The sequence below is a fragment of the Oncorhynchus tshawytscha genome, linkage group LG14 (assembly GCF_018296145.1).
Source record: "Oncorhynchus tshawytscha isolate Ot180627B linkage group LG14, Otsh_v2.0, whole genome shotgun sequence".
In the NCBI taxonomy this organism is placed as follows: domain Eukaryota; kingdom Metazoa; phylum Chordata; class Actinopteri; order Salmoniformes; family Salmonidae; genus Oncorhynchus; species Oncorhynchus tshawytscha.
This window is the reverse complement of record NC_056442.1, coordinates 37,738,431-37,764,424: the sequence shown is the minus strand read 5'-3', so window position 1 is coordinate 37,764,424 and position 25,994 is coordinate 37,738,431. Positions and strand designations below refer to the sequence as shown.

Genomic DNA, 25,994 nt, shown 5'->3' with positions numbered 1-25,994 from the left:
AATGGGATTATTTAGTAAAAAAATTGCTCAAATGCATTTATGAACATTTTGAATAATTAAGAAAGTATGTATTAATTTTGAAACTGTATTTCAATATGACTCAACAGGATAGGGCTTGGGGGTTTAAGAACGTTTTTCTGGTTGATGTTCATTCTAGAGTGCTGGATCAAACTGTTTTTGCTATTAAAGTGGGATGCTTGGGAAACCCAACTAAAACGTTGGGGTCAGGGTTACATCTATGGTTAGGGTAGGATCCCACTTTGCATTTACTGGGATCAAATTGTAGGCTATCCACAAAATTATACAATAATTCAGAAAGGATCTGCATGGGACAGTACTACAGGACATTATGGACAGTAGCATGCATGACAGGTGCTGTTCTATGTTTCGAATTTATTTAATGACAAATCAGTCATCCTAGAGCTGAGACCCTGTGACAGACACGATATTGAAACATCAACGCAGAGGGGCCGTTCAAAATCAGCTGCCTGTCTGAAGCGTGATTTATCCGGAACTGATGTAAAAGAGCGAATGACGTGACAAAAATTGGAACTCATTGTAAAATAAGAGTCAATAAGTGTTTGGCCAATTATACACATTAAAGTGTGTTTTTGACCGTTCCCTGTCGAAAGCAAAGATGAAATCGCAGATGGAACGATCATGTTGGGATGTCCTTCCCAAGATATCCCCAGCTGCTTCCGGATTGAGAACATTCTGACAAAGCTGGTGGAAAATGAAGATGTTTTACTCAGGCCGTTTAAATGTTTCACAATTCCGGTTTACTTAAGGGGTGGTTCTCAATGCGACAGCAGCTTGGTCTTGTCGGTTTAGTTCATTGACCGTATAAACAAAACACTTGGAGTGGGATATCTCGCTTCCTCTTCCATCTCTGATTCTGAGTCGTTTCCGCCGCCATTGCAGGTTTGGACTGAGATCAGTGCTAAAGCCACTGCCATCCATTCAGGCAGTGGAGAAAACGCACAAACATCCGGCGGCTACACTTGACATACGATTTTGGAATCACGACTAAGAAAATATACAAAATAACACATTGATTGGACGTAAAGATTCACTGTCTGACTACGATTTAAGAATCAGTGAGTGAGGAGGTCGTAGCTAACACAGTGCTAACCTAGCCAGCTATCGTAGCTGCTCAGCTAGAATTTCAGGACACCGTAAAAGCAAAGAAAACCCACAATGGCACAAATACTACCTATCCGCTTCCAGGAGCACCTGCAGGTATGAAAACAATATAGTTAAATACTAGTCGTGACCAGGTAGCGTAGCTATCGCGCTACACACCTCCAGATTTTTCTCGACTGCTTGATGATTTTCGCTAACACGCTAGCTAACTGTAGCTAGCTGTCCAACACCTGCAGCGAAATGAATGACCTCTCTTCCACCGTTGCCATGCAATGTTAACCTGCTAGCGAAAAGACTACCACAGTGTGTCAGCTAGCTAGTTAACTTTAGGGTTGCCATCAAACGTAACGTTAACAAACTGCTTTCGTATGACCGCTACTATTTGTATTGGCCTGTTAACTCAAACATATTTAATGGCTAGCTACTTAACTAGAACGATGTTTCTGCGTGACAGTCCATTCAATAACCGCTAGATGTATTTATCTATGTCTGCTAGTCTGACACTGATCTTAGATTACCTTGGACCTTCATTCAGGTAAGGCAGGTGTTGAGTTAAATTGGCTTAATCAACAGACAGTAGTTCCATGCTGGTCAAAACAGCACAGCTAGCTAGTTAGTACTAGTATTATTTATTTGGATGTAGCTAGTTATATGGCTATAGGATGATAAAAGGGTCATGTGTTTGAGTCTTTATAAATGGCTAACTACATCACGAATCATCAACATAACATCTTAATCAATGAGCCTGTGCATGGGCCTTGAGGCCAGTTAGCCCACTGAACTAAAGCTACGGCATTAGTTCCAGGACAGGAGCCAACACGTTCAGGTCTCAGACAAGATTACTCACTCATCATGCAAGCATTGTTCACAGAGCCACCTCTGCAACACAGTCATGCTAGCAATTGTTTTTTCAATAAACCATTCAAAAAATGTAATTATATTTCCTTTAGCTCCAGAACCTGGGGATCAACCCAGCTAACATTGGATTCAGCACCCTGACTATGGAGTCTGATAAGTTCATCTGTATAAGAGAGAAGGTGGGCGAGCAGGCACAAGTAGTCATCATTGATATGGCCGACCCCAACACTCCCATCCGTAGACCCATCTCTGCAGATAGCGCCATCATGAACCCTGCTAGCAAAGTTATTGCCCTCAAAGGTAAGTACTTCCACTTACCCCACCCCCTGAACTGTTTCCTTTGACTCAACTAATATGTACAGAGGCTGTGTTTTTAACAATTGAATTCACCCAAACTAAGTGGTAACTACAACTTTGATTGCTGTTGACCATCATTTCCCTGTGTGTTGCTGTCTTAATGTTTGTCAGCAAGTTATTGATCTAGACCACAATCTAGGTCACATTCTGCTTTGCGTGTTAATGACCATATACAGGCCTGTAGTAAAACTGCTTGTAATTTGCAATTTATAGTCCATTTTGAAATAAAGTAACTCCATTGTACACTGATAAAATTGTCATACAATCATGAATGCTTGTCTATTTTTGCTTGTTTTTGCTCTTTTCGTTTCTTAATGCTTTCTTATATGTTTGCAGACGGTGAGTTGGATTTTATATATCATGAGTTGTGGAAGTTGTAATCATGTTTGCACTGTGTTGGAATGTCTGTCCAGTACTGTGTATGTACTGTTTACATAGGAAGGAGTGTTAGAAAGTAGAATGGAAGCACAAGGGGGATGATTTAAAGAGCGGGAGAATATAGGATAATTGACAAACAGAATATGGAAATACAAGGAAGTTCATCAAGACCTCTAGGGTAGAGGGAAAAAAAATCCCTGATGTAAAACGTCTGTGACTATGCCATGTGCACCTTTTTATATCGACAAGTCCCCATTATGGCACATTGCACACGACTGTCTCAATGGCCTAGAGATCAAGGCTTGCACAGGCTGAGACGGTGAAGTATTCCTCTGAAGCAAGATCCTTGGGATACCTTTTGATAATTTGTTATTCATGCACCTATTATAACTATATCCAGTTTGAGAGCTGGTCTTGGCCTATACGCCAAAGTAGTCATGGTTTGCATGATTTTGTCAGTGCATCCTTGACTGCAGTGTAAGAGAGAGACTTGCATTCAGAGACCAAATGTATTGCACATCCTGCATATTATTAGACTACAGGAAAATCAGATATGCAATATTTATTTCAATGCTAGACTATGGTAGCCAAATTCATTTGTATTTTTGTGTTGATTGATTAATGTTGATTTGACACCCCACCCCTGTATATTGGTCTTTATGTAGCCTATAATGTATTATATTTTCATTGTTTACTTGTCAGGCAAGATAAGTGATCAAATGTGTCATATCTCTGCATTAGATGGGCTAACCTGTTGTTTTTATATATTTTCGATGGTAACATGTGAGAACTATAGCAGGTTCATCATAGGCTACAGCCACAAGAAATGAATGACTAGGAAACTCTTTCATTGCTCCAATAATAAGCCTGAAATTAAATTGGTGTCAGTCCCAAGACACTTCTCGTACCTCATCACATCTGTTTGTGCTTTGTGGTCTTGCGTTAATCTGCATTCAGACCCAACCCAAACTCCTTCATTCATCTCAGGATTAATAGTGGGTTAGGAATCCTGTAGAGCTGCTTGAACTTCAGATTCACACCCCTGAAGATGACTTATGACTAAGCAGATATGTTAGAACTTGAGTAGAAGGGCCTTATATAGCCTCTGGCTTTTGTTAAAGCCTGAATTCAAAATGTATTTAAAAAATGTGTTGATACCCCATAATTACAAAGTGAAAACACGTTTTTAGAAATGCTTACAAATTGATTGAAAATAAAATACTGAAATCTAATTTACATAAGTATTCACACCACTTTGCTGTAACACTCGAAATTGAGCTCGGGTGCATCCAACTTATTTTGATCATCTTTGATGTCACTACAACTTGATTGGAGTCCACTTTTGGCAAATTCAATTGTTTTGGCATGATTTAGAAAGAAACACACCTGTGTATGTAAGGTCCCACAGTTGACAGTGCATGTCAGAGCAGAAACTATATCCTGAAGTCTGAGAGAATTGTGATGAGGAATATATCTGGGGAAAGGTATAAAACAATTTCTAGAATGTTTAAAGTTTCCAAGAGCACAGTGGTCTCCATCATTGGGAAATTGAAAAAAATTTGGAACTGCCTAGAGCTGGCCGTCTGAGCAACCGGGAAAGAAGGACCTTGGTCGGGGAGGTGACTAAGAACCCAATGACCACTCTGACAGAACTACATAGTTCCTTGGCTGAGATGGGAGAAGCTGCCAGAAGGACAAGTCTACAGCACTTCACCAATCTAGGCTTTAAGGGAGTGTGGCCGGACAGATGCCACTCCTGAGAAAAACGCACATGACCTCACGCCTGGAGTTTGCAAAAAGGCACGTGAAAGACAGAGCATAAGGCAAAAGATTCTGTGGTCTAATGAGATACTCTGGCCTGAATGCAGAGTGCTATGTCTGGAGAACCAGGCACAGCTCATCAGCTGTTTAACACCATCCCTACCTGAAGCATGGTGGTGGCAGCATCATGCTATGGGGATGCTTTTCAGCGGACTGGGAGACTGGTAAAGGGGGAACAATGAATGAAGCAAAATACAGGCAAGTCCTTGATGAGAACCTGCTTCAGAGTACAAATGACTTTAGACTTGTGACAGGATTTCTGTTCCAACAGGACAATGACCCCAAGCATACAACCAAAGCAATGCTGGAATGGCTTCAGAACACGAATGTAAAAGGTCTTGAGTGGCCCAGCCAATGCCCAGACTTGAATCCCATTGAAACTCTGTGGAAAGACTTGACTTCACTGCTGATCCCCATCTAACTTAACAGCTTGAGAAAATCTGCAAGGAAGAATGGGAGAAAATCCCCAAATCCAGATGTCCAAAGCTGATAGACATACCCAAGACTACTCAAAGCTGTAATTGCTGCCAAAGGCACTTCTACAAGGTATTGACTCAGGAGTGTGAATGCTTATGTAAAAGAGACATTTCTGTATTTCATTTTCAGTAAATTTGCAACATTTCAATAACTCATGTTTTCACTTCGTTATTATGTGGTGTTGTGCGTAACCCATTTTGAATTATTCAGGTTGTATCACAACAAAATGTTGGAATAAGTCATGGGGTATGAACTTTCTGAAGGCACTTGTTTGTAAGTTGTCAATTCACCCAGTCCCAAGAGGTTGTTGCTTATTAGCCTCATCTGGATTGGTCAGTGTCTTCTGCCTTTTTGTATTGAGTGTTTTCATAACTGAATGCAGATCTGACCATGTTATTGGTTGTCCGCTGTGGTCTTGCTTTCTACATTGCAAGTGCTGTTTTGTATGGTCATTTAGTGGAGCTCGCACCGAACCATGACTACCAATATTTCTAAATCAAGCCGAATTTGCTATTACAGTATTTTAATTTTCCCTATAGTCTAATGTTTGTGTGTGGGGATTAGTAGTTGACATTAGTTAGTGGTGATGGTGTTTATTTTATTTAACCTTTATTTAACTAGGCAAGTGCTATACCATCATACCTTTTTCTGTATGAATTTTCAGCTGCAAAAACCCTCCAGATTTTCAACATTGAGATGAAGAGCAAAATGAAGGCTCACACCATGACTGATGATGTCACTTTCTGGAAGTGGATCTCCCTCAACACTGTAGCACTTGTCACAGACAACGCCGTCTACCATTGGAGCATGGAGGGAGACTCCCAGCCAGCCAAAGTCTTTGACCGACACTCCAGCCTTGCAGGCTGTCAAATCATCAACTACCGCACTGACGCCAAACAGAAATGGCTGCTTCTCATTGGGATTTCAGCACAGGTACTGAAATAGAAGGAATTATATTGTATTTCTGGTTGACACTAGCTGTAATCTACTGTAAAGTGACTTGCATTTTTTAAAATTAATCAGTTAATCCTTGAGTGTCCACTCTTCTGTACAGCAATACACTGACCTGATAGAGGCTAATCTCTTGCTTTTTAACTGTATTGAAGCTTGAACGTCGTCATGAAATGTTCTGCCCTGAAGGCTTATTTACCACTGGAAAAGACTGCTGTAAGACAAGCTCTTATACAGTCTGTGTTTTCCCTGATTTTAGCAAAACCGTGTGGTGGGAGCCATGCAGCTGTACTCTGTGGACAGGAAGGTGTCCCAGCCCATTGAGGGCCACGCCGCAGGCTTTGCCCAGTTCAAAATGGAGGGCAACACAGAGGAATCCACACTGTTCTGCTTCGCTGTCCGAGGGCAAGCTGGAGGAAAGGTAGAACTCTCAGCATGGACATGGAGTAGTCAGCAAGTGCTGTAATTGAATGGGGGGGGGGGGAGATGTTGTTTTTCTTCTGAATATGTTTTTGCTTTTCTAGTTACACATAATTGAAGTGGGGACCCCACCAACAGGCAATCAGCCGTTTCCAAAGAAGGCAGTGGACGTGTTCTTCCCTCCTGAGGCCCAGAATGACTTCCCTGTAGCTATGCAGGTACTGGAACCACTTCACGGTAGACTGACAAGCACTCATACCTATTCCATACAGACATGCAGGGCCTCAGCATTAATACCCGCTATGATACAGCTACTGAAGCCGTGTGTCCCTGCTCTCTGTCCTCTAGATCAGCTCTAAGCAGGATGTTGTCTTTCTCATCACCAAATATGGCTACATCCACCTGTATGACCTGGAGACTGGCACCTGTATTTACATGAACCGGATCAGCGGGGAGACCATCTTTGTTACAGCCCCACATGAACCAACCGCTGGCATCATTGGAGTCAACAGGAAAGGACAGGTAAGTCTCCACTGGGTAGCCAGGAGTGAAGGGGAGTGTGTTAGTCCTTTTATCGGGAGTAACCAAATACCAGTGAGCTGATCAATGAGTTTCCTATCCAAAACACACACAACCATTAAATATTCAGGAGGATGGAAGGCTGATCCATGTCTGTAGAGCCCACTGCTCCAGCTCTCCTCAGAAATCACAAATACTATACCTGTGTGATGGCTTGAGAGTCCCATTTATTAAACAGTGTGTGTTAGAAATTGTGTGGCAGTGTGCTTTTGTCTCTTAAGAGTATGATTGATGTGTGTGTCACTTGGTGACCTTGGCTGAGGGAAGCCTCAGCAGTGAGCACCATGTGAAACACAGTTGGAAGTCCCCTCAGGCGTCCTAATCTCCTTAAAGCTCCTGGCTCGCTAACCCTCCAAGTCTGCTGCTCCTTTACATCTTTATGTATCAAACACATACATACATACACACACACACACACACACACACACACACACACACTGCTCCATGGGGATGGCCATCTGTGTACTTATGAATCTACCAAGCCTAATTCACAAATACCATTGTCTATTCCAGCAGCTTTTTTTTTTTTTTACATTGTCAATTCAATTTGGAATAAATGAGTTTAACAAAGGAATTATATACCAATTGTGTTACAATTGTCTCCACTTATAAACTAATGTAATAGTACACATATCTTCATGTCTGTATAGGAGTGGACTCTAACCCTGTCTGTGTGTTAATGTGTTTGTCCAGGTGTTGTCCGTGTGTGTGGAGGAGGAGAACATCATCCCCTACATCACCAACGTGCTCCAGAACCCAGACCTGGCCCTGCGTATGGCTGTGCGCAACAACCTGGCCGGGGCCGAGGAGCTGTTCGCCCGCAAGTTCAACACCCTGTTCGCTGCAGGGAACTATTCTGAGGCTGCCAAGGTGGCCGCCAATGCTCCCAAGGTACTGCCAATGCACCAAAACACCCGAACAATGACATAATCGCTATCTGTGGGATGATATTTTGTCTGCAAAACACATTTCTGTCTTGTGGATGTTTTCTCTACTCGTTCTGTCTTTTATCGTTATCACACTTTTTAAAATGTCATCTTGCATTTTTCGCACCTTTCCTCCTCCCCAGGGTATCCTGCGTACCCCAGACACCATCCGTAAATTCCAGAGTGTGCCAGCCCAGCCGGGCCAGACCTCTCCCCTGCTGCAGTACTTTGGAATCCTGCTGGACCAGGGCCAGCTCAACAAGTTTGAGTCCCTGGAGCTGTGCAGGCCCGTCTTACAGCAGGGACGCAAGCAGCTGCTGGAGAAATGGCTGAAAGAGGACAAGGCAAGGAAACCATAGTTATCATAATAAACTGATACTATAGCTTTGTTCACTGTTAAGTGCGGATGTTCAACATTGAGCTTTACAGTTTTATGTTCCAATTATGTGTTGCTCAACATTTAGCACTGGTCTGTTCAAATATGCCTGTAAATATTGAGCTGGCTAGGACTCGGTTAGAAACAGTGTTGGTTAGGAATTCACAGCTTGTTGTGAGTTGTCTCAATGAATGAACATTGCATGTATTCTTCTACAGCTGGAGTGTTCTGAGGAGCTGGGGGACCTGGTGAAGTCAGTGGACCCCACTCTGGCCCTCAGCGTCTACCTCAGGGCCAACGTGCCCAACAAGGTCATCCAGTGCTTCGCTGAGACCGGACAGTTCCAGAAAATTGTCCTCTATGCTAAAAAGGTTAGTGGTGTTTCTATTTTTATCTACTAGACCTGTCCAATATAACATTTTGACTTGACACAAAATGGAGTTCTGTAATATGGTCAAATTAGATTGTGTTCAACTATACAATATGTTTTCCGTATTTTCACTCTAGGTGGGTTACACCCCAGACTGGATGTTCCTGCTGAGGAACGTGATGAGAATCAGTCCAGAACAAGGCCTGCAGTTCTCCCAGATGCTGGTGCAGGACGAGGAGCCTCTGGCTGACATCACACAGGTCAGAGGGCAAAGGGCCAAACGTCTTCCCCACCTCAAGAATTCATTTATCATCCTATTTCTTTTTAGATTTTAATTTGCTGAATGGAAAAAAACCTGGTTCATTGCTTTTCTGTGAGGTGGCTGTATCAAATGATGGCTGTATACAGTAACATGAATGATGTGTGGTAGCTGATGTATTGTCTGTCTCTCTGTTCAGATCGTTGACGTGTTTATGGAGTATAACCTGATCCAGCAGTGTACCTCCTTCCTCCTGGATGCCCTGAAGAACAACAGGCCTGCTGAGGGGCCTCTGCAGACACGCCTGCTGGAGATGAATCTGGTCCACGCCCCACAGGTACACATGCATATCACACCCACAGCAATTTTATGTTTTTTGTTCCACTGACTCGTAGACTCTATTTTAAATGAATGCTGTTTTTTCCCTACTTCAGGTGGCTGATGCCATCCTGGGCAACCAGATGTTCACCCACTACGACCGTGCCCACGTTGCCCAGCTGTGTGAGAAGGCTGGCCTGCTGCAGAGGGCTCTGGAGCATTATACCGACCTGTACGACATCAAGCGAGCTGTGGTGCACACACACCTGCTCAACCCTGAGGTATAGGACTCTATCTAACACACAATCACACACTGCATGGAATAGAATGTCCTTGACCAGAATGTTCATAGTCTTGGAGAGCGGTGTGTGTGCGCTTGTTGTTTTTTGCTCTTAAGAAATGTGACCTTGACTAATGTGTGCATCTTCTGTCTGTGCACTGACTCTGCGTATATATATTGACTCTGTCCTACAGTGGCTGGTGAACTTTTTTGGCTCCCTGTCAGTGGAGGACTCTCTGGAGTGTCTTCGGGCCATGCTGTCGGCCAACATCCGTCAGAACCTGCAGATCTGTGTCCAGGTGGCCTCTAAGTACCACGAGCAGCTCTCCACCAACTCCCTCACCGAGCTCTTTGAGTCCTTCAAGAGCTTCGAAGGTAAGCAGACCATACACCTGACGCAAACCACCTAGTCTTGTCCTCACCTGCATGGAACATGGTCATGAGTGTCTCAACAACCACAGTTGTTCTTCCTTTCGCTCGATCTGTATAGGGACTAAGTTCTGTCTCTGTTCATTCCAGGTCTGTTCTACTTCCTGGGTTCCATCGTTAACTTCAGCCAGGACCCAGAGGTCCACTTCAAGTACATCCAGGCCGCCTGTAAGACGGGACAGATCAAAGAGGTGGAGAGGATCTGCAGAGAGAGCAACTGCTACGACCCCGAACGAGTCAAGAACTTCCTCAAGGTAAGGGAGAAAAGGAGGCATACTGCAACATGACATCACAGCTCCACATACGTTGATCTTTATTTGGTTAATTACCCTGAAAGCCAGGTCTGGATGTTAGTTTGATTCTGTGAGCTGATATGAATCTTGCCTCTTCACAGGAAGCTAAGCTGACTGATCAGCTCCCCCTGATCATCGTGTGTGACCGCTTCGACTTTGTCCACGACCTGGTCCTCTACTTGTACCGCAACACCCTGCAGAAATACATTGAGATCTATGTGCAGAAGGTATACAACCTCCTATTAACCTGTGTAGGACTTTACAGCTTCTTTATTCACACGGAATTAAAGGGTCACGACCATTGTATGATTTATAAATGTTCTGTAACTAAAATATATATTTGTGTATGTCAGGTGAACCCCAGCCGTCTGCCGGTGGTGATTGGAGGGCTGCTGGATGTGGACTGTGCTGAGGATGTGATTAAGAACCTGATCCTGGTGGTGAAAGGACAGTTCTCCACTGATGAACTGGTGGCTGAGGTGGAGAAGAGGAACAGGTAAGGAGCATGGGGGACATGATTTGTCTCAGCCCAGACTGGCTTTATATTAAAGGAACCTGTCTTGCGAGGGCTTGTTTTTGTCACCAACTGCAGCTGTAGTACATTTAATTGTGACATGAAAGAGAAAGTAGGATGAAGTGGTGCTGTTTGACCCAGTTAAAAGTGGAAATATGTCTAGTTTATGAGTGCCTGAAACTTGAAAATGTATCTGTGTGTTGTCTCCAGACTGAAGCTGCTCCTACCCTGGCTGGAAGCCCGTATCCACGATGGCTGTGAGGAGCCAGCTACCCACAATGCCCTGGCCAAGATCTACATCGACAGCAACAACAACCCAGAGCGCTTCCTGCGTGAGAACACCTTCTACGACAGCCGCGTGGTGGGCAAGTACTGTGAGAAGAGGGACCCCCACCTGGCCTGCGTGGCCTACGAGAGAGGACAGTGTGACCAGGAGCTCATTAATGTGAGTGGGGAAATAAATAAATACGTTTTAACTTGACTAGTACATTGAAATGGTAATTTAGCAGTGTTTGCATACGTTTGGCCTCATACTGATCATCTTACATTTCCTGTAAAGGTGTGCAATGAGAACTCTCTGTTCAAGAGTCTGTCTCGCTACCTGGTTCGCCGTAAAGACCCTGAGCTGTGGGCCAGTGTGCTGCTGGAGACTAACCCATTCAGAAGACCCCTCATCGACCAGGTATGGACCTGTTCCTGCATGTTAGAAATGCAAACATCGGGGCTCCCGAGTGGCGCAGTGGTCTAAGGCACTGCATCGCAGTGCCACTAGAGATTCTGGGCTCAGCCGGCTGCGACTGGGAGATCCATGGGGCGGCGCACAATTTGGCCCAGCTTCGTCCGGGTTAGGGGAGGGTTTGGCCTGGGATGGTGCTGGGATGTCCTTGTCCCTTCGCACACTAGCGACTCCAGTGGCGGGCCGTGCACAGTGCATGCTGACACAGTTGCCAGGTGTACAGTGTTTACTGTAACTACAATTGGATACCACAAAATTGGGGCAAGAACATCATCCTCACGAAAACCATTGTCCCAACCTCTGCTGCGATGCCCCACCCACACTTTCCTCATATTTCTCATGATGGTTAAATTGTTATTTGTGACCCATTTTGGCTCCAAGTGGCTATATTTCCTCCATTCTGGAGTAATGATTGATGTTGATTATGTCTCTATCTTTTATCAGGTTGTTCAGACTGCCCTGTCTGAGACCCAGGACCCAGAGGAGGTTTCAGTCACAGTCAAGGCCTTCATGACTGCAGACCTCCCCAACGAACTCATTGAGCTGCTGGAGAAGATCGTTCTGGATAACTCAGTCTTCAGTGAACACAGGTACTAGAGCTACTGAAGCTCTACTATCTGTGCTCACTGGCAGACTGAGCTGTCCATTGTGTGTCTGCTCTTTCAATACTGGAAAGCTTTGGAATGTTAAACTTTTGTTTTACCTTGTCAATGCTGAGCAGAATTCATCTGTTTTTTTATTCAGAAACCTTCAGAACCTGCTGATTCTAACAGCCATCAAGGCAGACCGTACCCGTGTAATGGAGTACATCAACCGCCTGGACAACTACGACGCCCCTGACATCGCTAACATCGCCATCAGCAACGAGCTCTTTGAGGAGGCATTCGCCATCTTCAGGAAGTTTGACGTCAACACCTCTGCCGTGCAGGTCAGTGGTCAAGTCTTTTGCTCTGGGAAATGGACCATTGACCGAACAGTTGCCGGTTCAAATCACATTGTGGACAATGCTACTGTTCTGCTTGAATTCTACAGATCGAGGTGAACTTGACGATTTTTCTCTATGTTTTTAGGTTCTGATTGAGCACATTGGGAACCTGGACCGGGCCTATGAGTTTGCTGAGCGCTGCAATGAGCCTCCAGTGTGGAGCCAGCTAGCCAAGGCTCAGCTCCAGAAGGGTCTGGTGAAGGAGGCCATCGACTCCTACATCAAGGCTGACGACCCCTCTGCCTACATGGAGGTGGGCCAAGCTGCAGCCCAGAGCGGTAAGAGACAACATTGATCCACGTAATGTCCAGCATACGAGCAGCAACATTTTTCAATGTAGGCTTACCATTTGAGGTGAAGGTATTCACATGCTTTATCTAAATGGGGGTAACGTAGTCTGGGTACCAGTCTCTGGTTCCACTCTTTGTGTCATATGCCAAAGAGACTGGCCTTTCTCCAATCTCAACGTTCAGTGTGCAGCTGAATTTCTGGCAATGTTTCTCATTGGTTGTAGGAAATCATTCATATTTCCCATGACAACATATGGAGCCTCGAAACAAACATTTAGCTGTTAGCTAGGAAAGTTTTAGGATTAAGGAGGCATAAAATCAAAGCTAAGATGTCTTGTGGCTGGAATTGCAGTATGTTTTTAGTTTGAGAATTTTGGTGTGAGCTAAACTTTTGACCAAAAGGTTTAGTCTGGAGAAACAAAATGGTTGCCGAGCAACCAGACACCAACACAATCTGAGAGAGAAAAAAGGTGTTAGTTTCAATATTTGCATAAGGATAGCTGTGAGGGTTATCGAATCACGATCAAATCATGATTCAAATTATAGAATGTTCAGAATTGAAGAAAGACCAGTATCTGGTAAATGACAGAGTACAAGGAGTAGAATGTAATAGCTGAACAGAGATGGCAACCAGGCGAGGGGGAAAAGGGCTTAGTGTTCCCCTACTATCCTCAGGTAACTGGGAGGACCTAGTGAAGTTCCTTCAGATGGCCCGTAAGAAGTCCCGTGAGTCCTACGTGGAGACCGAGCTCATCTTCGCCCTGGCCAAGACCAACCGCCTGGCTGAACTGGAGGAGTTCATCAATGGACCCAACAACGCCCACATCCAACAGGTACTCTCCAAACACGATATACACACACTGCCACACACACACACAGGTTTACCTGACACATCCCTCTCCATCACTGCTGACCAGTATCATACGTTTTCTTATTGTCTTTCTCTATACCAGGTGGGTGACAGGTGTTATGATGAGAGGATGTATGATGCGGCTAAGCTGCTCTACAACAATGTGTCCAACTTTGGGCGGCTAGCGTCCACCCTGGTCCACCTGGGAGAGTATCAGGCCGCCGTGGACGGAGCCCGCAAGGCCAACAGCACCCGCACCTGGAAAGAGGTGTGCTTTGCCTGTGTGGATGGGAAAGAGTTCCGCCTGGCCCAGATGTGTGGCCTGCACATCGTTGTCCATGCTGATGAACTGGAGGAGCTCATCAATTACTACCAGGTAAGGTACTACCATTTAGTTCAATTACTACCAATAGTCACTCTCATAGCAATTGCCTTATCCAGGCAAGAGTTTTTAACCCCATCATACCACAGCATGTGATAAATGTGTTTTTAATGGTCCTGTGTTGATTGAAGATGCCATGGTTGTGTTTGTCTCTAGGACCGTGCTTACTTTGAGGAGCTGATCACCATGCTGGAGGCAGCCCTGGGCCTGGAGCGGGCTCACATGGGCATGTTCACCGAGTTGGCCATCCTCTACTCCAAGTTCAAACCCCAGAAGATGAGGGAGCACCTGGAGCTCTTCTGGTCCAGAGTCAACATTCCAAAGGTGGGAGAGGAAGAACACTGCCAGATAGATGTCTATATGCAAGGGGATATTTGTTCATATGTTATTTGTGTGTGAGAGATTCAGTGACTATCTCAGTGTGCTGTTTTGGGGTGGGTGAAGATAATGTTAATGCGTGTCCGCAGGTCCTGAGGGCTGCAGAGCAGGCCCACCTGTGGGCGGAGCTGGTCTTCCTCTATGACAAGTATGAGGAGTTTGACAATGCCATCATCACCATGATGAGCCACCCCTCCGATGCCTGGAAGGAAGGACAGTTCAAAGACATCGTCACCAAGGTAACTGACTGACTGCAACAACACCCAATCTCAGCATTGACTGGATCTCATGTTTTAGATTTGCAAACATTTCGTGTTTGTCACTCAAGGTTAAGATGTATTCCATGGTCATTGTATTAGACCAAATATTTGTCACTGAATAGAAATCCACATCCTGCAGCTGACTGTATGATGCTTTGTCGTACTAGGTGGCCAATGTGGAGTTATACTACAAGGCTATCCAGTTCTACCTGGAGTTCAAACCATTGTTACTGAACGACCTGCTCATAGTGTTATCACCACGACTCGACCACACCCGCGCTGTCAACTTCTTCATGAAGGTACTGGGACGCTACTGTGTCCATACTTGATAGATTGAAAGCTATCTTGTATGTCAATATTTGGCATTCAGAACGACCTGCTTGACTGTCCACTGACTGAACTTTTCTCTGTCCACCTCCAGACCAAGCAGCTGTCACTGGTCAAGCCATACCTGCGGTCAGTGCAGAACCACAACAACAAGGGTGTCAACGAAGCACTTAACAACCTCTTCATCACAGAGGAAGACTATGCGGTACTAAGATCTTTTAACATAGTGGCAAGAAAAAGTACAGTTGAAGTTGGAAGTTTACACACTTAGGTTGGAGTCATTTAAAACTAGTTTTTCAACCACTCCACAAATTTCTTATTAACAAACTATAGTTTTGGCAAGTCGGTTAGGACATCTACTTTGCGCATGACACAAGTCATTTTTCCAACAATTGTTTTCAGACAGATTATTTCACAATTCCAGTGGTTCATAAGTTTACATACACTAAGTTGACTGCCTTTGAACAGCTTGGAAAATTCCAGAAAATGCCATGGCTTTAGAAGCTTCTGATGAGCTAATTGACATCATTTGAGTCAATTAGAGGTGTACCTGTGGATTTATTTTAAGGCCTACCTTCAAACTCAGTGCCTCTGCTTGACATCATGGGAAAATCAGACCTCATAAAAAACAATATAGACCTCCACAAGTCTGGTTCATTCTTGGGAGCAATTTCCAAACGCCTAAAAGTACCACGTTCATCTGTACAAACAATAGTTTGCAAATATAAACACCATGGGACCACGCAGCCATCATACCGCTCGAGAAGGAGACTCGTTCTGTCTCCTAGAGATGAACGTACTTTGGTGCGAAATGCAAATGACTTTCTCTCTTGTTACTACTCTGTCTTGTCCAGGCCCTGCGTGCCTCCATCGATGCCTACGACAATTTTGACAACATCACCCTGGCCCAGGGCCTGGAGAAGCACGAGCTGATTGAGTTCAGGAGGATTGCTGCATACCTCTTCAAAGGCAACAACCGCTGGAAGCAGAGCGTGGAACTCTGCAAGAAGGACAAACTCTACAAGGTCCAGCTTCTCCAAATTTATATTAACTCATATTTTGTCTACAGACCAGTGACCATCAGCTCACACAGATACCCATGCTGCTGTTGTTTTTGTAAAATGTGTGGGTCATATCATTGCTTTTAGATATGTCACTGTCTGAATTCTCTCCCCTTGTGTCTCCCCTGTTTTGATGTGCCTGTCTGTGGTGTTTTGATGTGTAGGACGCCATGCAGTATGCGTCTGAGTCAAAAGATGTGGAGCTGGCTGAGGAGTTGTTGGCCTGGTTCCTGGAGGAGGATAAGAAGGAGTGCTTTGCCGCCTGCCTCTTCACCTGCTACGACCTGCTGAGGCCTGACGTAGTGCTGGAGACGGCCTGGAGGCACAACATCATGGACTTCTCCATGCCCTACTTCATCCAGGTCATGAGGGAGTACCTCTCCAAGGTGGGTTAGGTTGGCCACTCCTCGGGTGGCAGTTCACCCCATACGGTATTTTATACATGACCTAAACCCTTACCAGACTATCAGTGTCTCCAGTGAAAAGTAGGTACTGTTAACATGGTGATGCAATTTGAGTTCACCTTCTTTTAGGAGATTTTAAACAACCGCAACTTCAGCCGATCTCATCCTGTTCTGTTTATCTCGATCATGATACTGGTAATCATGTTTCTTTTTATCTCTGCTACTTTCCCATACAAAAGTTCAGGAGATTCATACTGCTTAGTATTCTCCATGCCACATATTTGTCATATGGCAAGAAATACCAGAACTATCAGTTCTTGTGATGGAACAAAATGGTAGTAGTGTCTACTGGGAGGGCTCTTGTAAAAAATTATGCATGTTATGTTAAGCTTAATATAATGATATTTTAGAAACAAGTCTGCTTATTATAAAATATATCTTATAAATCTTGTAATTCTAACTTAAAAGTACCACATCAACAATTGTACTAGAGCTTGCATTTGTATCAAAAGTGGCTCATTTCCATCTCTCGCTGTGATTTTTCTTCTGTTTTCTTTGTTGATCTGATGATTCCACATTTGTTCTCTCTGTTGGGGGAGAGTTTGTGTTTTTTTTTCTCCTTAAGTTGCCTCTCTGAATTCCCTTTCAGGTTGATGCGATTAAGGAAAAGGTGAAAGTCCAGTCCATTTCCAGTCATTATTTTTGACCCCCTGTAGTCTGTAGTTTGGAGGAGTAAAACTAGAGGAAACTGCATGAGTCTGTCCCCTCCCCATGTCACTGCTGCTTCTGACTCCACACCTTGACTAGACAACCCACCCAGAGTCGTCTGGAGTGGGGCTCTCCCACCCTGCCTTTGGTGAGCTGCTGGGCATGCTGGGGTTTGGAATGGCTCCGTTAGCTATTGCTCTTTGTTCCAGGGTTGAATCAGTGACTGACCAATCAGGATTCAGGAACTCATTCACCCCAGCAACACCCAAACAGAGGGATGTTTAGTTCCATTCCTTTGAGGCTGTCCACATAAACCAGCAAACTCAGTAACTGTCCAGGAACAGGAAAGGGTAACCTACTGTAGTCAGACAATCCTCTCCCTTAAACCTGTAGATACTAATGAAAAACTACCACTGTCTGTAATATCACTGAGCTGCTGTTGGCTTGAGTCTGTGAGAATCTGTACCACTTGCCATTTAGTGATCAACCTTGGTAGGGTAATGAGGTTTGATTTGTACTGAAATGTATGTTAAAACAGCCCTGGGACCACATTTGAATTGTTCAATGTTGTCCTTATAGTGAAGTTATGTAGCCTCACATTTGGCTATGCACAGCTGTAGACTGCTGTAAAGTGGGAGTGTAGAACATACTCTATGGAAATTGATGAAGTGACCATTCTTTGAGTTCCTTCTTATATAACTGTTTATGGAATTTACTCACAAAGTAAAAAAATTTAACTTTGTAATGTTAAATATCCTGCTCCTGAGTGGCGCAGTGGTCTAAGGCACTGCATCTCGGTGCAAGAGGCATCACTACAGTCCCTGGTTCGGATCCAGGCTGAATCACATCCGGCTGTGATTGGGAGCCCCAACGGGGCGGCGCACAATTGGCCCAGCGTCGTCCGGGTTTGCCCGGGGTAGGCCGTCATTGTAAATAAATTGTTCTTAACTGACTTGCCTAGTTAAATAAATTTTAAATAAAATAAAAATTGGAACATGTATGTAGATGTTTTTTGTATGTTATTATAATTTTGTTCCTTTTATTAGTTGCATTGTAGTTTCTTTGCTATTCCAGAACTTAAGTGTGGGATACTGTGTGTGATTATGGTGTGGAACGCGTGTTACAAACTTGTAGTGTGTTCAGGGCAAGCATGCATTTCACCCTCCATAGCATTTGCAGCACTTTGGACAGGCTAGGAGACATCGTTGTTGGCTGTGCCTGCTTCGCGACGCCTTGACTGGCCGTACAAACCATCCCTCCATCCTCTCACTCCCCCCACTGTGGCTCTCTGCCTCTCATGCACTCTTCTAAACAGACAAATGAACCTAACTGCCGCTTCAGCATGTCTCTGTCCCCTTCAATGAGCCTACAGCCTGTTTACCTGTATCTTAAAACAACGTACTGACTTTGTTTTGCCAGATAGCAAGTATGTAGAGAACTGAACCCTACGTTGTGATCTGACAGGAGAGAAGTAACTGTCTCAAGTTGCCTTATCATGGTTTTCCAGAAGTGATATTGTGAATTTTCAGGATGAATAGCTTGTTTCACTTACATTCAAGATGCTGCTCGCTTTTTCTTGTGAATTGTCAGTCTTATCTTGTCTTACAATTACTGCTCTGAGCTGCTTAACAACTTATCAAGAGGACCGACAGGATAAAGATTTGCCATATTTGCTGGTTGACAATTTAATGTAAATATAATCTTACCATTTAGAGCTTTTTTTTTATTGTGGTTTCCAGTTGATTCGTTGGATCTGTTCTACTTCATGGTAGGGAAAGTTTTCTTGTTAGCATTTGTGGTAGTGCTTGTAATCCCTGGTAGTTCAGTTTCTGTGACGTTGGACCATATTAGAGCTGTTGAAATGGGTTTGGTTCTCTACATACAGTCCAAACACATGGAAATAGATTCATCTGGTGGCTGGATGGTGGGACCATTGTTTTTGTTTAGGCCTAGCTGTGTGTCTAATCTGAAGTTAGACTTATTTACAACCCTAATGCTTGTCAAGATTGGTAGCTAGTAACACCAGTAGCCACTAGTGACAATGCCTGATAACAAAAAAACTCCCACACCCGTAGCATGGCCTGCCTCTTGCAGCCTGTTTTAATCTTGACTTTATTCGTCTCTGCCTGTCAGGAATGGTCCCATCGGCTAGCCAGTGAAATAACCCAGAGGTCAGTTATAAGGGCGTCTCATTAGAGCTCCCCTTGCTGGTTGTGTCTGGTTAACATGCTCACTTCTCTGCTTGCCTCTCAGGTCGACAAGCTTGACGCCTCAGAGTCACTAAGGAAACAGGAGGAGCAGAACACCGAGTCCCAGCCCATTGTTTATGGTACGACGACCTCTACATAACCCTGCCCCTCTATTGGTTGAATATGTTAAACGGGGGCCTATTATGCTTTGTAGTTTTAGCACCTAGGCAATGTTAACCCTTTAGAGTGTGTTTGTATTAGCAGTTTTGGCATGATCTCATGCTAGTGTCCTCTGTTTGTTGCAGGCACGCCCCAGCTCATGCTCACTTCAGGCCCTGGTCAGGCTGTGCCCCCCCAGCCTGGCTACGGAGGTTACGGCTACCCAGCAGCACCCGCTGGTTACGGCCAGCCTCCCCAGCCTGGCTTTGGCTATGGCATGTGAATGCCCACCCCAACCCCTAAGTCATCTGTTTCTCTCCTTATGTTCCTCACCAGCCTACCATGCTCTTCTACTCACAGAATAGACAAACATCAAGCAAACCTGTGCTCATTCAATTATTTTTATTCTGTTCTCCCTTAACTGCAATGAATGACTTTTTTATTTGTATTGTTTTTGAACAGAAATTGGACTACTTTTTTTCTTGGTTTTCCACATTCCATATTTATGACTACTGAACACTTCCTTTAATGATTTTTTTTAACAGGTTTATGTTATGTATTTAAGTGGACCTTAGAAAGAAGCAGTTAGCCTTTTTGAAGTAGTTGGAACATCTGATTTGCACTGTCGTGAGAAGAAACTAATAGAAACCCTTAATTTTGATGTACTGAACGTGTGAACAGTTTACATTGTCTATTGTCTGTATAATGCATTTCATTATTGTATATTCTGAAAAAAGGTTACATAATAATTGAACATATATTGCCACTTCAATGACTATAGCTAGCAACACTAAGTAACAATAGTATATTCTGCACAGGCGTGTAGCTTTATGGAGTTTTAAATGCATAGACGTATGTATCTGAGTGTGTGTGTGTGTTCTAATGATCTAAATAAGAATTTGAATCCCCCTCGGCCTATACTGGCTCTCCAGTCAACCCCAGTAGATGTTAGTCCTCCTTTGTTGACTCAGTGTGTTATTAATCTAGGTGACCTGTTTTGCTGTGTACAGTGCTTGTGTGTGAGACTGTGTCTGTGTATATGCAGGGGCGATCGAAGGCTGACTGCAGACCCGTACATGTGTATTTACTCATCACCCTCCTTGTGCTGAGGTCTGTGTATGCCAGGTGTTGTGGTGTTCTAGGTCACCATATTTTTGTGTGTACATAAGAAGGATCATTTAAAAAAAAGTGGCGATCCTACTCGTCGTCCTCCACAGCGCTGTCCCGTTTGGTTCGGTCAGTGCGATTGGCTCTGAGAACAAATAGAGGAATTGGAGGACAGGCTCCTTTTGGTGTCCTAATGTCAACTTGTTTAGATCAGTAACACTCCTGTAGGTTATGTATTTCAATGGTTATTATGAAGAATTAGATCTCAGTACTACAGCATAGTGATTTGTTGAGAATGGTCTGAAATAAAAGCCTGTATTTACCTTGATGTATTCCCAAAGTGCTTTTGAGCTGTGTGTGTAGTGTCATCCTAATCTCTGAACATACCTTTCTATTATCATGCATATTAACAATAAACATTGTCATAAAAGCCATGCTGAAAGGGACATTTATTAGACTAAATAAAAATGATATCCTGTAGATAAAATAATATTGGGTCCTGTATGACTGGAATCTGTTAGGCACAGTCCAATTGATCTAACAAAAAAACAGTATACATTTTAAAATCACATTTAAGTTAATATATTAACAATACATTTTTATTTTTGCTTCGATCAGTTGTTGAATAGTTAATGTGCACTACTTAAGGTCACGCCTACAGTACAATCATAAATATTCATAGTTTGTAATAGTCATCTTTATTCAAATGATCTAATGATCACTAACACAAAGGTGCTGCACTAGATTTATACCCTGTACTAATTATTTTCTCTACCCTGTCAAAGTGTGATGGCAGTGCTAATTTATCTCTATTGTGAAATCTTTGATAAAGATCAGGGTTTGTGTTGCAGTCTGTCAGTCATGCTAGTGAGCCAGAGCAGGGAGAGCATGCACCCTTCTCTCCACTTCATTGCAATACTTCTCTGGAAGTCCAGCAGCCCTACAAGTAAAATGAACAAACATGAATTACAAAACTAAACCTGACCATCCCCCTAAAAACACTTGGTTTACACACAGTGCTGTTGCTTTCACGTAATATCCTCTCAGTTCCCCTCAATTCTACGTACCACTTTGTCCCTTTACATAGTTAATCCCCACCCAGTCCCTGTACATAGTTAGTCCCCACCCAGTCCCTGTACATAGAGTTAGTCCCCACCCAGTCCCTGTACATACATAGTTAGTCCCCACCCAGTCCCTGTAAATACATAGTTAGTCCCCACCCAGTCCCTGTAATATATAGTTAGTCCCCACCCAGTCCCTGTACATAGTTAGTCCCCACCCAGTCCCTGTACATAGTTAGTCCCCACCCAGTCCCTGTACATAGTTAGTCCCCACCCAGTCCCTGTACATACATAGTTAGTCCCCACCCAGTCCCTGTACATACATAGTTAGTCCCCACCCAGTCCCTGTACATAGAGTTAGTCCCCCCCACCCAGTCCCTGTACATAGTTAGTCCCCACCCAGTCCCTGTACATAGTTAGTCCCCACCCAGTCCCTGTACATAGTTAGTCCCTACCCAGTCCCTGTACTTACTTGAGCTCCCTGAGCTTCTTCTCCTTGATCTCATCAAGGCGGATGCGGCGATGGCGGGCCTCCTCGTCCAGCCGGTCTCCCTCTTTGTAGACCTCCCTGCGCAGGGCGATGGCCTGCATCTCCCGCTCCCTCACCTGCTGGCGCACCCCGTCAGCGTGACGCAACACCTTGATCCTGTGTTTCTCCTCCTTGTCCTTCTCCTTACAGATGGATACCTGCTGGGCCCTGGGGTGAGAAAAAAACTGGCTGTAAAACGCAACTGCTGATACAGAGACCTTTACTAACATTTTAAAGTCTGGTTGTCCAAGGCATAGCATAGTGTTATGCTCTGATTTATGAAACCGCCTATAATACAAGTACAGTTATCGGGTTAGTACAGTAGTAACTACCCACTGGGCACAGATCAATTCAACATCTATTCCACGTTTGTACAACGTAATTGCATTGATATGACGTGGAAACAAAGTCACTGAGCAGTGTATGCTCAGTGGGTACATCTACATTGTGTCATGGTGTACCTCAAAACCCTGTCAAACTCAGCCCTCTCTCTCCCAGCCTCGATGGATAGGAGGTGCTCCTTATGTGTGACCTGCTCCAAGCGAGCTGCCTTCAACCTCTCCTCAACATCCACCTTCTTCTTGAGCTGCTCCTTCTCTTTTCTCCTCCAATCTCTCTCTGCTCCCTCCTGGTTCCTCCTGGCTCGAAGCTCATCCTTACAGTCATACACAAAACCACTGTAACCATTCCTCCATACCTTTTATGATCAATTACGACAACAACAAGTCAGTGTGAGCCACTGTAAAACAAATGGAACTTTGGTGCTGCTCACCTGCTCTGCCTTGTGGTCTTTTTCTCTCTCCTGTAGGGCTCGCAGTCTGGCCACGTCCTTCTCCTTCTCTCTCTTGATGCGTCTCTGTTCAGCCTCGTACTCAGCCTCCCGCTCCTGTAGGGGACACACAAAAGTATATTTGGCTGCGTTAACACAGGCATTCTAATTCAGATTTTTTTCTCTAATTATTGGTAAAAGAACTGATCTGATTTCTCAAAATACCAATTTGGGGAAAAATATTACACTTAGGCTGCCAGTGTAAACATATCCTTAGACACCTTTTTTGCCCTTTTGCTTTCTGACCCAAAACAAGAAGGCCAAACCTATAATAAAGTCCATAATGGAGTAACTCTTACCATTTTCTTGTGGGTGTACTCCATAGCCCGGAGGTCGGCCAGTCTCTCCTCCTCTTTGTTGCGCTCCTTGGCCAGCAGGCTGTCCTCGTTGATACGGAGGATCTCCTGCTGCAGACGCTGCTGCTCCTCCTTCTTCCTCTCCAGAGCCTGGGAGACACACCACACCATTCTGTTGTTTATTCCTTATGCCTAACTGCATTACGATTAATTCATTAATGATATTCATTAGTTGCAAGAGTACAAACAGATCTGGGACCAGGCTATTTCATGAGGAATTTCTAACTGGTTCTAACACATTACCCTGGCGATAAAACTGTTGTACTGCACAAGGAGACTTGTCTCTAACTAATAATACCTCCAGCTCCTCCATCTGCATCTTCTCCAGGTTCTCCAGCATCAGCTGGCCCTCCTGCTCCTTCATCTCGTTCTGCAGCATCCTGTCCTCCAGACGCTCCTCAATCTGGTTTATAATCAGCTGCTTTCCCCTATAGACACACACAGGGAAGACAGCTGAGGCATTACAGTTTGGAAGAGATGTCGTGTATTTGCTTTTAAATGGGCCAGTGTGTGTGTGTGTGTGTGTGTGTGTGTGTGTGTGTGTGTGTGCGTGTGTGTCCTCACTGGATCCTCTGGTGTTTGCGCAGCTCGTCGATCTGCTCCTGGGCCTCCAGGGCTCTCCTGCGGTCCACCTCCATCATGGCATCCAGACGCCTCTCCTCCTCCTGTAGCTCAGCCAGGATCTGCTGTCTCTCCAGGATCTGGGCATCCCTCACCGCGTGGCACCGGGCACCCAGGATCAACTGGCCACAACAAAAGGGTACCATACACGACACACACAAGGACACGAAGATGGAAGAGTCTGGATAGGGCATGGGTATAAAAACTGGGGAAAAGTGTGATATTGCAGTGATGTTGGGACTGAAGTTGAGATAAAACAAATAACAAAGAGTAGCGAAGAGAGAGTGAACGGTTGATTCTCTTGCTGTACCTCATTGAGTTTCTTGACCTCGTCCTCCTGCTCCATCCTCATGGCGTTGGCCCTCTCCAGCAGATACTGAGCTCTTTCCTTGGCCTCGGCCTCCAGTTCACTTAGGCCCTGGTTCTTCTGACGAGACAGGTCAGCCTGGCGGATATGGGCCTTCCTATCCTCAGCAGCATCCTGGTCAAGAATAACAGCAACATTGGAACAGTGCAAAGGTTAGTTTGGGTGTAATGCTGTAGCTGGGACCCTGTACTGCCAGTTAGTCACCCAGCTTTCATGTGGTAAAGGTTGCTTACAAATTCATCAAGTACATTTGTCCTTTCTCACCATAGCTGCTTCTCTCTCCCTCCTCTGGGATTCCAACGTGAACTCCCGCTCCTCCTTGGTTGAAACCAGAGAAGCTGTTGCGATCCGCTCGATATCAGTTGGGCGGAGGATGACAGACAACCCAGACGGATCCTTACTTGGGATCCTGGAAAAATGACAGCATGATTTGTTTTTATTTTGTAATTCACCACCACTTGTAAAATGTGATTGTGGGATATGTTTATTGGTGCAATGTAGGTTTATGGAACTGGATGGCATTCTCTTTTATAATGAGTAAACAGTAATAAACACTGCCAAGTGTAGTACTGTTATTTTCACAAAGCATTAGACTTGATGATCACATCAAGTAAACAAATGAGAAGTTGAGGTATTGACTGATACTTGCTTCAGGTCTCGGATGAGGTCCTTTGTGATGATGCGAACTGTCTCTAGGTTCTGAGTCTTCTGACTTGGAGCTGAACTGGACTGGCCCCTGGGTCCGAACCGGCCACCCCTCTCAGTGTCCTTGACATTGCAGGCTGACAGAGCCTTGAGTAAGAAAATCCAACATACATTTACACCAATTCTGTATCTCACACACACACACACACACACACACACACACACACACACACACACATACATACATACATACATACATACATACATACATACATACATACATACATACATACATACATACATACATGCATGCATACATACATACATACATACATACATACATACATACATGCATGCATACATACATACACAGACCTTGCACAGTACAATTGTCACATCTTATTGCTATGTGTTTATCCAATGCAGATCAAAGAAATGGCTGACATATGGCCCACCTGTTTTGGGGTTCCAAAGAGGCTCTCATCCACATGAGAGGTGAGTGCACGGGTGCGATAGCGACGTGAACGGGAGCTACCAGAGAGCCTAGATGAAGACCCTATACTCTGCGGCTGCGACAAAGTCAACAGTGTTGGTACTGGTAGAGTTATACAGTAATTGAAAGTGTGTACAGACCAGCAAATAATTATGACTTTCATGAATGTCATTTTTATGTCAAGCAAATCAAATCAAATCAAAAGCGAGATTGTGGGCCTGTCTCTGATTCTACTTACCATGATGATCGTCAAAAATAGTCCACTATCATCAACCAAAATAAATAACAGCTAAAATAATGACAGGAAAGTCACCATTATAATAACACAACGAATATCCAAGGTTAGGAAGCACCTAGTTAGCTATTTTTCGTTCTTAATTATGGGAGAAGTGCTTGGCATATCCCTGAAAATAAGATGTTATGTTGTTGTGTATCCATGGAAACCCTGATCTTAAAACGGAAGAGTCCACGTGGCCTCTGTACCCGCCCTCTTGACACAGCCAGATGA

The 25,994-nt window shown here is 44.3% G+C and overlaps 2 protein-coding genes across 7 annotated transcripts; one reads left to right on the top strand and one right to left on the bottom strand.

Annotated features, from left to right (window-relative positions):
• Nucleotides 1–640: 640 nt before the first annotated feature.
• On the top strand, nt 641–20,913 carry LOC112267172 (clathrin heavy chain 1). Of its 5 annotated transcripts, XM_024445354.2 has the most exons (34): nt 641–1,239; nt 2,094–2,301; nt 2,695–2,697; nt 5,699–5,967; nt 6,245–6,406; nt 6,510–6,623; nt 6,754–6,927; nt 7,678–7,875; nt 8,054–8,254; nt 8,505–8,657; nt 8,794–8,916; nt 9,115–9,252; nt 9,350–9,514; nt 9,708–9,888; nt 10,033–10,196; nt 10,337–10,462; nt 10,589–10,731; nt 10,960–11,194; nt 11,309–11,431; nt 11,930–12,075; nt 12,230–12,413; nt 12,556–12,748; nt 13,436–13,593; nt 13,714–13,986; nt 14,149–14,316; nt 14,460–14,609; nt 14,798–14,929; nt 15,052–15,162; nt 15,812–15,982; nt 16,183–16,404; nt 17,072–17,092; nt 19,264–19,301; nt 19,384–19,459; nt 19,625–19,766. In XM_024445354.2, the coding sequence occupies exons 1-33, from the start codon at nt 1,198–1,200 to the stop codon at nt 19,412–19,414; spliced, it is 4,920 nt and encodes a 1,639-aa protein (XP_024301122.1). In that variant the 5' UTR covers nt 641–1,197; the 3' UTR covers nt 19,415–19,459; nt 19,625–19,766. The 5 variants fall into 5 exon arrangements, with proteins under 5 accessions (XP_024301122.1, XP_024301118.1, XP_024301119.1 ...); XM_024445350.2 differs by lacking the exon at nt 19,264–19,301 and having other exon boundaries at nt 645–1,239; nt 19,625–20,913; XM_024445351.2 differs by lacking the exons at nt 2,695–2,697; nt 19,264–19,301 and having other exon boundaries at nt 648–1,239; nt 19,625–20,913.
• A 104-nt stretch (nt 20,914–21,017) lies between these two features.
• On the bottom strand, nt 21,018–25,909 carry cfap45 (cilia and flagella associated protein 45). 2 transcript variants are annotated; one of them, XM_024445355.2, is made up of 12 exons: nt 25,725–25,909; nt 25,449–25,562; nt 24,998–25,140; nt 24,613–24,757; nt 24,292–24,462; nt 23,925–24,103; nt 23,659–23,788; nt 23,304–23,450; nt 22,948–23,061; nt 22,637–22,830; nt 22,119–22,343; nt 21,018–21,525 (listed from the first exon to the last, which is right to left on the bottom strand). In XM_024445355.2, exons 1-12 carry the CDS (start codon nt 25,725–25,727, stop codon nt 21,450–21,452), a joined length of 1,641 nt encoding a protein of 546 aa, XP_024301123.1. In that variant the 5' UTR covers nt 25,728–25,909; the 3' UTR covers nt 21,018–21,449. The 2 variants fall into 2 exon arrangements, with proteins under 2 accessions (XP_024301123.1, XP_042153424.1); XM_042297490.1 differs by lacking the exon at nt 25,449–25,562.
• Nucleotides 25,910–25,994: the final 85 nt, after the last annotated feature.

Coding starts and splice junctions, on each gene's coding strand:
- cfap45 (XM_024445355.2), bottom strand. Junction 24,758..24,997: donor GACCTCATCCGAGACCTGAA/GCAAGTATCAGT, acceptor TCATTTTTCCAG/GATCCCAAGTAAGGATCCGT. Junction 23,062..23,303: donor AGTACACCCACAAGAAAATG/GTAAGAGTTACT, acceptor TGTCCCCTACAG/GAGCGGGAGGCTGAGTACGA.
- LOC112267172 (XM_024445350.2), top strand. CDS start 1,198: ATGGCACAAATACTACCTATCCGCTTCCAGGAGCACCTGCAG. Junction 6,407..6,509: donor GAGGGCAAGCTGGAGGAAAG/GTAGAACTCTCA, acceptor TTGCTTTTCTAG/TTACACATAATTGAAGTGGG. Junction 6,624..6,753: donor ACTTCCCTGTAGCTATGCAG/GTACTGGAACCA, acceptor TCTGTCCTCTAG/ATCAGCTCTAAGCAGGATGT.